Genomic DNA, 13,094 nt, shown 5'->3' on the forward strand with positions numbered 1-13,094 from the left:
GTTCTCCTTTTCCTCTGCCTCTTCCCCAATACTTTTCTTCTACTTTTCAGGAGAAAAGCCTTCCTCTCACATATCCCAAATCCATTCTCAACAGAGCACATTCTCTGAAGGGGTAAAAACTGAGAGGGTGCCAAACAAGTGGAGCATTCAAAATATTGGTGCCAGTGTTGTGAAAGGGCATGACTTTAATGACTAGGTGGCGAATAACTTGCAAGTCATGAGGTTTGTAAATAAATTAGTAATATATAAGATTGCTTTCATTAAAGAATTCTTGACTGAGTTGTCAGCTGATGAAACACATTATTTTGATGCTGGATCAGTGAGTCATTTTTGGCATGTAACTAAAAGAGAGTTCAAATAATTGAGATTACTATGAAAAATCTTTTATTCCATGTGGTTATTTTTGAGAACAAAGTTTTCTCAGGACCCAGATTTAGTTTTTGATATTTAGAATGAGATTTATGTTAAACTTTATCCCTTTGCAGCAATAAATAATATTAATCCTGGACATTAATTTTTAATTAACAATCTTTCACAAATATTATTTAGAAATAAACTTTCAGTAAAATTTTACTTTTTTATATTTAATATTTTATAAAATGTTTTAATATATTTGTGTGATTTTGATAAGTTGTTTATGGCTAAAATATTTAGTGATAAATTAACCCAGATTAGATTAATGTTTCCATGAAATTTTTGAAAAGTAATTTTAAGTTTTATACCTATTTTCATTGCAGAAAAATTTTTTTAATCAAGCATAACTTGTATAATATTTAGGTATGTTTCTCTGGGAAAGTAGAATACAAATATGAGATGAAGTCAAAAAAGAAAACCTCATAAAATTTCAGATGATAATAGAGTTGTTTAAGTATTTTTGATATGGATGATCATGTATGAGGTGGATACATTTTTAAAAAGTGGTATTAAATTTTTAGTTTTACATTTATACTATTTGCAATATATCTAAAGTTATATCCTCTGAAAGTATTTACAGTTAGAATTAAAATAATCTGGATCTACTTAACAATATGTGAGAGCACATATAAAATGTGGTCTTAAAACTTTCATTTGGTGCTATCAAGGGTAAAAGCTTAAAGACCATTGCTGTACAGAAGTTTGTCTTCCATGATGCAGGATTTATTGCTACATAGGAAAGGCAGTAAACCATTGCATTCAAGAGCCTGAGCTCTAGAAGAAAACAAGCTTGTGTCCCAACCTTAATTTCTCTTATTTGTTTCTAAATCTTACACAAGTTATTTGACTTCTCTAAGCCCCTTTTTTTAAACTGATATAATGGAGATGATAAAGGTACCTAATTTGTAGGATCACTCTGAAGGGTATATGAAATTAATCATGTCAAGCTCTTAGAAAAATCCCTGCATATCATAAAGGCCTTATGTATATAATCACAAAAGTTTCATAGACGAGAGGGGAGAGAAGTGCATGTTCTTAGGCTAAGCTCCTAGTAGGAGCCAGGCTTAGCATGATCTCCTAGAATGAGCACAAAAAGCTCAAAAGGAGAGGGGGAAAAAATCACAAACTGAGGGGCAGGAATACTGAGCCACAATGGTGGAAGGGCACAAAGCATTGAATGTGGAAGTCAAGAGCTGCACCTTTAAAAATGAACAGGTTGAGGGGCGCCTGGGTGGCTCAGTTGGTTAAGCGACTGCCTTCGGCTCAGGTCGTGATCCTGGAGTCCCGGGATCGAGTCCCGCATCGGGCTCCCTGCTCGGCAGGGAGTCTGCTTCTCCCTCTGACCCTCCTCCCTCTCATGCTCTCTGTCTCTCATTCTCTCTCTGACAAATAAATAAATAAAATCTGAAAAAAAAAAAAATGAACAGGTTGACAACAAAATAATCCTAGTTGCATAAAATTAGCTAGATCTCCCCTGTCCAAATCATAGTGCCTTCACTGTGTGTATCCTACCTTTATTATTATTATCTTCCAGTTTCTGTATGATATTTCTAAATTCTGAAATTTAATAATATGCCTTTGGCCATATTCCCCCAACTAGGTTTGCTAAATGGACTTCTTTCTCTGGTTCTGAATCTGAGTTCTATTTATGTTTTATGTTTTGCCTGAATGAACTATGAAATGCTATCTTCCTCTTCCTCTTCCCAGGGACTGTGTGAAAGAGAACGCAAAATAGCCAGAGCTCAGGTATTGAAGCTTAGTTGATCAAAGTTAAAATTCCAACTCTACCAACTCCCTGTGTTGCCTAGGGGACTTCAACTTCTCTGAGCCTCAGTTTTCTCTTTTTCTCTTCTTTCCAGTGGAGATAAATAATTTTTAATTGACAGCGTTGCTGAAAAGGTTGGAGGACATATGTCACCAAAAGCGTTTAGCACAATTAATATTCAGAAAATAATAGCTTGTATTATCATTATTCTCCCACTATTAGTATTCCTGATGCAGTGAAAGGAACCATTTAATGGAGTTCTGATTAATTTTGAAATAAATGGTTTGCAAACTCAAACACATTCTGACCTGATGTTCTCCAGGCTGTGATAGGGAAGGTCACAAATTTTCTGTTTTCTTTGGAACTAGAAACCAAGATTAAAAGCTACCACCAGAACTGGGAAACAAGGAGACATGTAACTGTCTGGAGAGATCTGCTCTAAGTGCCATTAAAGACTGAAGGGAGAGCGACCATGCTGATTAGTATAGAAAGGTCTTATTCCTTTGCAGTATCTAATGGAGAAATAATAGGCAGAAGCAACAGGAGGGAATACCATTGGCTCTACCTATTCCATCTGGTTAATCTGTCCACTGTACCCAGATTAACAGCTTTCAATTCCACCAAGATTTCTTAAATACTCAGTGGGCATCCAAAATGTAAGGAATCCCCACAGGGAATGAATTTTATTATAGATTATTATTACTTGGAGTTAAGTGCTCGAGTGTAGTTGCAAACCAAATGAGATAATCATTGAGATTTTCAGTTATTGGTGCAAACTGATTTTTCCTTTCCGATCTTCTTGTTGCCAACAGGATTTGCTAGTCCACTTACTGGGATAGCAGATGCCTCTCAAAGCAGTATGCACAACGCCCTGCACATCTATATGAATGGGACAATGTCTCAGGTACAGGGGTCTGCCAACGACCCCATTTTTCTTCTTCACCATGCATTCGTTGACAGGTTGGTTGACACTTTTTCATAAATTATGTGCTTATTGGTGTTAAATGTAGTGGGACTTTATTACATAAAAGCTAAGAAATTATGGTACAGTCTATTGTCTCACATCAGGTTCTTCCGGAAATGGACCCGAAACTAAGGATTTGGATGCAAATGTTTTAAGTGTTTTATTAAAGAGAAACCAGTAAGAGAATGGGTAAACATAGTAAGAAGGGGAAAAAAGCCAAATAAGAGTATGATTTCAGCTGAAGTCCCAGACTCAGCCAGATTTTGGCAGAGTGTGAATGACACCTCAGTTTGTTTTGCCTTAAAACAAGGGAACTGAGTTTTTGTATTAACATATCAAATAGTCATTGGTTACAGGTTGCCCTGAGGTAGGAGCTATAAAGCTCCCAGGTACTAGTCCATTCCAGACCAGCTGTGTGGTGCTCCAGTGCCCAAGGGCAGTCTTCTGAATGTGGCAGGGCCCTGTGGCTGGGAATCAAGCATGTAGAATCAGAGAGGTGGGTGCACAGAGCTGGCACAAGGGATCTAAGGACATCTGGGCAGGACACAAATCTGCTACATCTCTCTTCAAAACATTTTCTTTCTCTCTGCCAATGTTATTATTTCTTTCTTTTTTTTTTTAAAGATTTTATTTATTTATTTGAGAGAGAGAGAGAATGAGAGACAGAGAGCATGAGAGGGAGGAGGGTCAGAGGGAGAAGCAGACTCCCTGCCGAGCAGGGAGCCCGATGTGGGACTCGATCCCGGGACTCCAGGATCATGACCTGAGCCGAAGGCAGTCGCTTAACCAACTGAGCCACCCAGGCGCCCTATTATTATTTCTTCTTTTCCAATCTCAGACCCTCACATAGAAGCAGATATGGTCTTTGATCTCAACCATCGGTCTGAGTGTTATATGATTAGCTCTCCAGACATGATGCACTATGGCCCAACCATCTTGTTTAAAGTGACTTAATTCTCCTGGAGCCTTTTTCACCCTTATTATCTCTCTTCCTCTTTGTTACATGTGCATTGCCTTATCCATAAAGGATTTAGACTTAATCATAGGTGATGATAGCAGAAGAGAAAGTACTTGGAGGAAGGTCAGCTGTCTGTTTCTGGAATTCTTCAAGAAGAGAGGAGAAGGTAAAGCATTGAATCATGACTGGTGATTGTAAGACTTTTTTTTTTTTTTTTTTTGGTCCTCTCTTAGGTAATTTTCTCCATTGAATAAAAGGCACAGATTTATACTTGCCATTAAGATAATACTTTCCTTCTCTGTGGTAAATACAACAAGTTCTATTTTTCCTGTTTTAAAAATAAAGAAATTGACACTGAAAGTAAGTGTTTTACTCAAATTATCACCATTTCTAACTCATTCATTTCCGTAGGAACATGGACATGACATCAGATAAAAAAGTGACCGTGAGCCTAGAAGATTATTAGGCAGATTGTTATTGTGCAGGACAGCTCTAATTTTATAGGAATTAACAGCCCAAGTCAAGTTTCATTCAGTAATCAGTTTTTAAGAAAGTGTATAAGCACCAAAATTATGATATTAACATGACATCATAAGTACCTATACCCGTATAGAAAGAAGGGAGCAGGAGGTTTGGAAAAACATTTTACCAGAAAAGATAGATTGAGCTCTTTTTATGAAGTCATTTTTACATCCTATTGTCCTGCTAACTCTTGGCATTTTTTGATCTTTAGTGTCCCATGAACTTTAAAGAATTCTAGATTTTCTAGACACCTTGATGCTCTAAGCAAGAAATCAGCACACTATGGCTTATAGGCCCAATCTGTCTCCTGCTTTATTTGTAAATAAGGATTGATTGGAAGCCAGCCACAGTCATTCACTGATGTCTTATCTGTGGCTGCTTTCACTCTATAAAGGCCAAGCCCAGTAGTTGTGACTGAGGCCATATGGCCCACGAAGTGGGAAAGATTTAGTTGCTGGTCTTTTATAGAAAAAGTTTGCTGACCCCCGCCAAACCACAGAATTCCATATTTATATGCCAGAAGAGAGAAAAAAAAGTTGATCTTTAGCTAGCTTGCCTGTATCTGTCTTCATAGAAAATACTATACTTGAAATCAGTGTCTCGAGGCATGTTTGTTTAACAGAGATAGATCCATTACGCAGATACGTGGCTTTTAGGCTGCTCGGCCACTCTTTTTGTTGTTGTTGTTGTTGTTAATTTTTAGCTCAACAATTGTATTTTAAATAAAGAATAAATCTGAATTGGTACAAATGTTTACTTAACTCTGCATTGCAGACACACCCTTTCATTTCCTGCTGAAATATATAAAAGGTAAATTCAACATTCATATATTCAATAAATGTTTATTAAGGTCCTACCCTGTTCAGGGCACTGGACCACTTCTACTGGTCAAAAAAAGAAAACATAGCATATGGATTTGGCCTTCATGGATACTGCAATCTGGATAGTTCAAAGTTGGGAGGTGCATATAAACAGGAATGCGCCACAAGATCCTAGAGAGGATTCTGCTCAATTTCTGAGTAGATACCTCTAAAGATGGCATTCAGAAAGTCCATTTTAGTAGAAAGTTATTTTTTGTACTGAGCTGAAATTTTCCTCCTTTTAATTTCTTCCCTTTCGCAAAGACAAGGGCAAAAAAAAAAATTCTAATCCCTCTTCCACATGACAGCCCTTTAAAAATATTTAAAGACAACTATCATGTCATGTTTATTTATTTTTTTATTTTATTTTATTATGTTATGTTAATCACCATACATTACATCAATAGTTTTTGATGTAGTGTTCCATGATTCATTGTTTGCGTATAACACCCAGTGCTCCATTCAGTATACACCCTCTTTAATACCCATCACCAGGCTAACCCATCCCCCTACCCCATCCCCCCACTCCCTCCCCTCTAGAAAATTAAAATTTTCTACCCTCTTAGAATTCTCTGCTAATCCTATCTTACTATTAGATATCAGTACGGTTATTAAAATAACTGAAAAATAATAAACAAATGGCCAAGTAGTTTCTCACTCAGCCCACAGAGCCAAGCTGAAGAAGATTCTGGGGATGGAGAGGGAGGAAAAAACACCATGATGAAGGATAGAGACCTGTGGATTTACCACTTGGAATACCTCTCAAGTCTCTTCTCATTCAGATGGCTGATTCACTGCCATTCAACTATTCACAAATATATTTATTGAGTACCCACTAGATGCTGAATATATTTGCCTACATATTCCACATTCCTTCCTGCCTCTATGCATTGCTTATACTAGTCTCCAAACCTGAAACATATTTTCCTTTAGTTATCTAATTTTTATACAGTCTTTAAGACTAGGTTCAATTTTCACCTCCTCCATGAAGTCTATCCAGACCATGCCTATCTGTAACCATCTCTCCCATCCAGAGTGTGCTGGAGCCAGCCCACAGTGACTAGCAAGATCTAATATGGACATCTTTTCCCCACTTTGCTTTAGTGACCTCAAACTATAGTTTGAAATTAGCCATGGTGGGAGTATTTATACCATGAAATTGGCAAATGCTACAAATCCAGTCTGCAATTTAGGAAATTCAGAAAAGTAGAGAAAGGAACAAATTAACAAGAGAAGCCTTACTCCACCATTCCAATATACACTGAAGAATTGTATTTGCACATAATTCTGTACTTTTTTCCTACTTAATAATCTCAGATATATTTCCACATCTGTACATGTAGATCTACTTTCCTTTTGAAAGCTTTATAGAATTTCATCATCTATCAAGAGAATGAGAAGATAAGCCACAGACTGGGAGAAAATGATTGCAAAACACATACCTGATAAAGGACTTAATCCAAAATATAAAAAGAACTCTTAACATTCAACAAGAAGAAAATGAATCCAATTAAAAAGTGAGTCAAAGTCCTTAATGATACCTCACCAGAGAAGATCTACAATGGCAAGTAAGCACATGAAAAGATACTCCACATCATGTCATCAGGGAAATGCAAATTAAAACAACAATATATACACCTATTAGGATGGCCCAAATCTGGAACACTGACACCACCAAATACTGGTGAGGATAGAGTGGGACAGGAGCTCTCAATTGTTGCTGGTGGAAATGCAAAATGATATGACCACTTTGGAAGATAGTTTGGCAGCTTTCTACAAAACTAAACCTACTCTTACCATATGATCCAGCAATTACGCTTCTTGGTATTTACCCAGAGGAGCTGAAAACATATGCCCACACAAATATCTGCACATGGAAGCTTACAGCAACCTTATTCATAATTGCCAAAACATGGAGGTAACCAAAATGTTCTTCAGTAGGTGAATGGATAAATAAACTGTGCTACATCCAGACAGTGGATTGTTCAGAGATAAAAAGAAATGAGCTATTAAGCCATAAAAAAATGGAAGAAACTTAAATATATGTTATTAAGTAAAATAAACCAATCTGAAGAGGTTACATATTGTAGAATTCCAACTCTATGATGTTCTGGAAAAGGCAAAACTATGGAGACTATAAAATGATCAGTGGTTGTCAGAGGTGAGAACAGGGGCAGATGAATAGGCAAAGCACAGAGGATTTTTAAGGCACTGAAAATACACTCTATGATATTATAATGATGGATATAGGTTGTTATATAATTTTCTAAACCTGAAGAATGTATACCACCAAGAGTAAACCCATATGTAAACTATGGACTCTGGGAGGTAATGATGTGCCATTGTAGGGTCATCAGTTGTACTAAATGTATCATTCTGGGGAGGGATGTTGCTCATGGAGGAAGTGATGCATGTGTCAGGGCAGAAGGTAGATGGGAAATCTTTGTACCTTCCTCTCAATTTTGTTGTGAACCCAAAACTTCTCTGAAAAAAAGGAGAAGGCTATGGGCTAGTTAACATTTTAAATAACTGAAATTATGACATGACACCATTCTCTTGCTGTTTAATATCAGGCAAAGCACCATTAGGACTCATAAATAGAAAGGTATCATGGACAGTCAGGGCATTGATGAATCTTAGGAACTTCCCATAAAGCATACAGTTTCTAAAAGACAATTAATAGTCATTTACTTATTATTAACATTAATATGAATATTAATAATAATGGATATTAATGTCATTTACTTATACAAATTTAACCTAAGGAAGGCTGAGTATCTCTTCCTCTTTGAGAACTCTTCCCATGTAACTCAACAATCGTAACTAAGAAATAAACCTCCTTATCTCTCTCTCTCTTTTCATAAGATGAAAGAACAAAGTTTTGTGGTTTTTCCAGGAGCTCTCTAAGAAATCACAGAGAGTTTTAGGTGTAAAAGATATTCTAAAAGATTTATTTAACTTTTTCTATATTTAGGATCTGATGTGGGCAAGACGGAAATTAAAGAAGTTATCAGAGAAGAACTGAACAGTTGATTAAGATGGGATTATAGGTGCCTGAAAAACAATATTTGGTTATATATTTAATCAAATTGTCAGTAAAACATTTTAAAATAAAAAAAAGGTAACATGATTATAAAGAATCTTAGTTCTTTTACAAGTGAGGAAAGAGAAACCTTTGTTCTTATTTCTTTTTTTTTTAATTTTTTTTTAAGATTTTATTTATTTATTTGACAGAGAGAAAGAGAGAGAGATCACAAGTAGGCAGGCAGGCAGGCAGAGGGAGAGGGAGAAGCAGGCTCCCCACTGAGCACAAAGCCAGACGCAGGGCTCGATCCCAGGACGCTGGGATCATGACCTGAGCCAAAGGCAGATGCTTAACTGACTGAGCCACCCAGGCGCCTCCTGATTTTCTTTCTTAAATAGGAATATAATAAAGTCAACATAAAGTATAGGAAATTATTCTGGTTAGACACAGAATCTCTGCTATCCAGAAAGTAAAGCATAATCCTTCATATTGTAGGCAAAGGCAATAAGCAAAAAACTAAGGAAGTAAAGCCATCAAAATTGAAAACATTTTGCTAAGATTTTTAACAAATTTTGTAACTTTTTCAAACTTAGGTATTTTAAATCAGGTCAAATAAAATTTACTTTCCAAATTTTGTCTTTTATTAGCTCCTTCATATTATGGAACAAACTGACACTTTAAGACAGAGCTTAAGGGCTCCACAAGTTCAACACTAATTTCATTATAATATTAAGATACCATTAACATGCTATGTGTTCATCATTGCTCTCTTTAAATGAATCAATAAACGTGTAAAAAAAATTCCATTATATGGATGCACTTTAATTTAGTAATCACTTTTTAACAGGCATTTTGATTGTTTCTCGCTCTGTTTTTTTTTTTTTGCTAGACAATGTGTGTATATACATATATGTATATACATATACCATATATATAATTTTGAACATTGTGAGTATAGCTAAAGAACAAATTCTTAATATTGGAATTCAAAGGTGAGAGGTTAAATACATTTAAAATTTGTAGGTATTCCTAAATTACCTTTCAAAAATGATTGTGCTAACTACATTCCCACAAGTAGAGAATGAAAGTATTTCCTTCACCCTGTACCTTCACCTGCATGAGAGAGAGGTCATCAGCCTTATTAACCTCTGCTACTCTGAAAAGTAGAAAAATATCTATTTGAATTTCTCTATTTCCTGTACATATTATAGATTTTTTTTCTAAAATCTGTTGACATTTGTTGCTATTTTGTATATATATATATTTTTTTGCCTTTTTATTACTAAAGTGTATAGGCTCTTCATAATATTTTTAAAAGGAGGCCCTTTTATCATAAACATTACAAATATTTTCTGCATTTTAAAATTATCTTTTAAGTTTTAATGGTATGTTTGTCACTTAAGAAGTTAATTGTTTTTATATTGCCTTTTTTATTCATTCTTTTGTTTGTGGCATCAGTGTTTACTTTCTTGTTCTGTGGTATTCTTATCTGTAAAAAGAATGGATTGCTATAAAAGCTCCAAGGTCCTTTCTGGATTCTATAATATTCTGGATATTTTTTTTTTTAAGAAATGACAATAGAATGCATTAGCACAATTACAGGGCTTTCACAGGTTTCTTAGTGACAGTTTAATCCTGTTTTTTAGTTATGATTAATAGGTAACTGACAAATAAGTCCAATTCATAGTTACATTTTTTTCCTCTGCCATTCAGAATAAGGTCTCACAAGGGACTCTAGCTGTTCTCAGGTTTGTTAAAAACAAAAAACAAAAAAACAACTTTCTGGCAAAAAGAGAAAGTTGAGTGATTACCCTAAAAGAAAGAATAGGTTGGGGTGTTATTTCTTCTTTTTCTCTAAGAAGACCAGATTTGGGGCATAAATCTGGCTAAAAATAGAGGGATTTGAAACTTTAAACCAATCTAACACTACAACACCCATCAAGCAAAGCCAATGTGTAAGCAATGGAAGTCGGAGTTTTTATGCTTATAGTTTTCTCCGGAAGGAAGAGGAGCATGGGTGCCTGCTGGATGGTGTATGTGGATAAATGTCAGAGCCAGAGAAAAGGAGCTTTGGAAATACTTCCCTTTCCTTGACACCTAATCACACAAGAAGGACTCACATGGGCAAAAGCAAGCACACCTCTGCATGCATGCATGCATGCATTCATCTGTTAGTTCCACAATAAGTACCCTCTTTGTTTCGTGTGCTGTATTAGGCCATTAGGCTGCAGGAGTCACTAAATACCTAAAGCCACCCAGTCCAGATATGTGAATAGCTAAGTAACACAAAACAAGATGTCAAAGTCTTGAGTCAGAGTGGTTTAATAGGCTGGGGTATGTGAAAGAGCAGAAAAGAGCACCAAAATGTCAGGACCCCAGGAGCTGTCCTCTTCAACCCTTAGATCTGTAGCACCTGCCCCAAGCCCGGCACAGGGTGGCTAGTCAATGAACACTTGGGTCTCTTGTTTGGAATACTTTTATGACTGGTGGCTTTATGAAGAATGAGTTGGATTTTTGACTTGTGAATTTTGGTAGTAAAAACATTCAATGCATAGGGAACAAAATAAGAAAGGCACAGAAGCATGAGGTTAAAAAAAAACAAAAAACTTTTAGGAACGAGACAAAAGTTAAAACATAGTAAGATGATAAGAACACGGGGGTGCCTGGGTGGTTCAGTCGGTTGGGCGGCTGCCTTTGGCTGGGGTCGTGATCCCGGGGTCCTGGGGTCGAGCCCCGCATCGGGCTCCCTGCTCCGCGGGAAGCCTGCTTCTCCCTCTCCCACTCCCCCTTCTTCTGTTCTCTCTCTGTCAAATAAATAAATAAAATCTTTAAAAAAAAAAAAGATGCTAAGAACACAGCTAACTGGGCTTACTGTGCCCTGAATGCTAAGTGCCTCACGTGGCTTGACGGGCAGTCCTACCAGTGAAGGGCCATTTTCATCCTTAGCTGAGGGATGAATAGACTGAAGCACAGAGAGGAGAAGTCATCTGTCAGGATACGAACCCGTGTCCTTAACCTGTACTATATGCTTCTTCATAAGGAATTTAGAGAGTTAGCAGAAGACGTGTATAGAGAGAGAAAGAATATTCTCTTCCCTCAACAGGGGAGCAGGGGCTGCCAGAAGAGGTGGTTATTTTGAGCACCAGCAGAGCAGCAGGATTAGTGCAGCAGGAGGGGACTCCAAGAACAAGTTGGTAAAAAAGAAATACTTAGCAAGCTCCAACTGGCGGGGGGGGGGGGGCAGGGAGCAGCGGGGTGCAGGGGTGGGAAGGAGAACAAAGACAAGGCTGAAAATGGAGTGGGGAGGTTTCCCATTGAGAGTGCCCAGAAGCTTAAGTTTTCACTGATTCTTAACCCCCCTCTGAGGTGGGTGGGGCTCTCCATCAGCCTGACTAGGCCAGCCCGGGACTCAGGGGCGAAGGATGGTGGAGGTGGAGAAGGTGGTCCAGCACCCAGCCTCTAGGAGCTCGTGGTCTGGTCCCTGGATTATAAGTGGGGAAGAGAAGTGCTCTAGTGGATGAACCCTGACACCTGCAGTCAGAGGCCTGTGAGCATGTCCTGGCTTGTGATACTTGTGTGACCTTGGGAAGGTTGCCGAACCTCTCCCAGCCTTATTTTCCTCTTATAAAGTGGCATTAATAATACTGCCTTCCTCATAGGAATATCAGTTTACACTTTAAAAACTATAACACATTATACTGTGACTAGCTGTTGTAAAGGGAATAGAGTGTAAGGGACTTTTAAAAGCTCATACAGTGCTTTTGTTATTTATTTTCCATGTGTTCCTCAGTATAGATAACACCCCATCCTGTAGCCTGTCTCTTGAGTGCATGGGAATCCCAGCTAGGTACCAACGTGAAGCAGAATGTTCCAGGGATGGCAAGCCTGCCTCACAACACAGCTACAGATTAATTACATCTTTTGGAGAGACTTGTTGGCTATATTTGGGCTGAGGCTTCCCCTCCACTCTACTCCCCAAGCATCCCCTAGGCCATTCTCCAAAGAAGGCTGCCCTGATCCACATGCCCATAAAGTGCCTTGCCAACTTGGCAGCCTAGAAATAGTCCAGGCAGAAGGCACGTCCCTGGAGCTTTAGGAATGAACAGCAGATTGCTTGCCTGCTGGTGACTGCAAGGCTGAAGCTTGCTCAGAAAGGCAGAAATCCCAGGGTTATAAAAGGAGGTGAGTTCAGAAGCCAGAGAAATGTCTTAAGTCTGCTCTAGGAATCAGATGGAATGGCAGAGGAGGACCTGGCTGTTTCTTGGTATCTTTTCATATTGTTGGATTGTAACCAGCTTTCAAAATGTTCCCTGTTTGTTTTCTAAAGCAGGAGAATTAATTCCCTAGAACAGGGAGCAGCTATAACATCATAGTTATACTTACCCATATTCCCATGGCTAATTTTGTTGTTGCTGTTATTTTTCAATTGAGCTCTTATATCAGTAGGCTTTGGTTAGACCAATTGGAGGTTTTTCTCACTCTCTCCCAATAAGTCTTGAGCTCCTTGAAGACAGGGTCTATGTATTGACCACTCTAGCATCCAGCACAGAGTCTAGCACCTAACACAGACCCTGGCACATAGCACA

General features: G+C 37.8%; 1 protein-coding gene across 2 annotated transcripts in view; it reads left to right on the forward strand.

Annotated features, from left to right (window-relative positions):
- Nucleotides 1-13,094, forward strand: part of TYR (tyrosinase) — a 96,196-nt gene that overhangs the window by 34,904 nt on the left and 48,198 nt on the right. For both annotated transcript variants that reach the window (XM_021679097.2, XM_044919495.1), the window contains one exon: nucleotides 2,992-3,139. In XM_021679097.2, the coding sequence (XP_021534772.1) occupies nucleotides 2,992-3,139 (148 nt within the window). The remainder of the gene's footprint in view (nucleotides 1-2,991; nucleotides 3,140-13,094) is intronic.

This window comes from Neomonachus schauinslandi, chromosome 11 (assembly GCF_002201575.2).
Source record: "Neomonachus schauinslandi chromosome 11, ASM220157v2, whole genome shotgun sequence".
Lineage (NCBI taxonomy): Eukaryota > Metazoa > Chordata > Mammalia > Carnivora > Phocidae > Neomonachus > Neomonachus schauinslandi.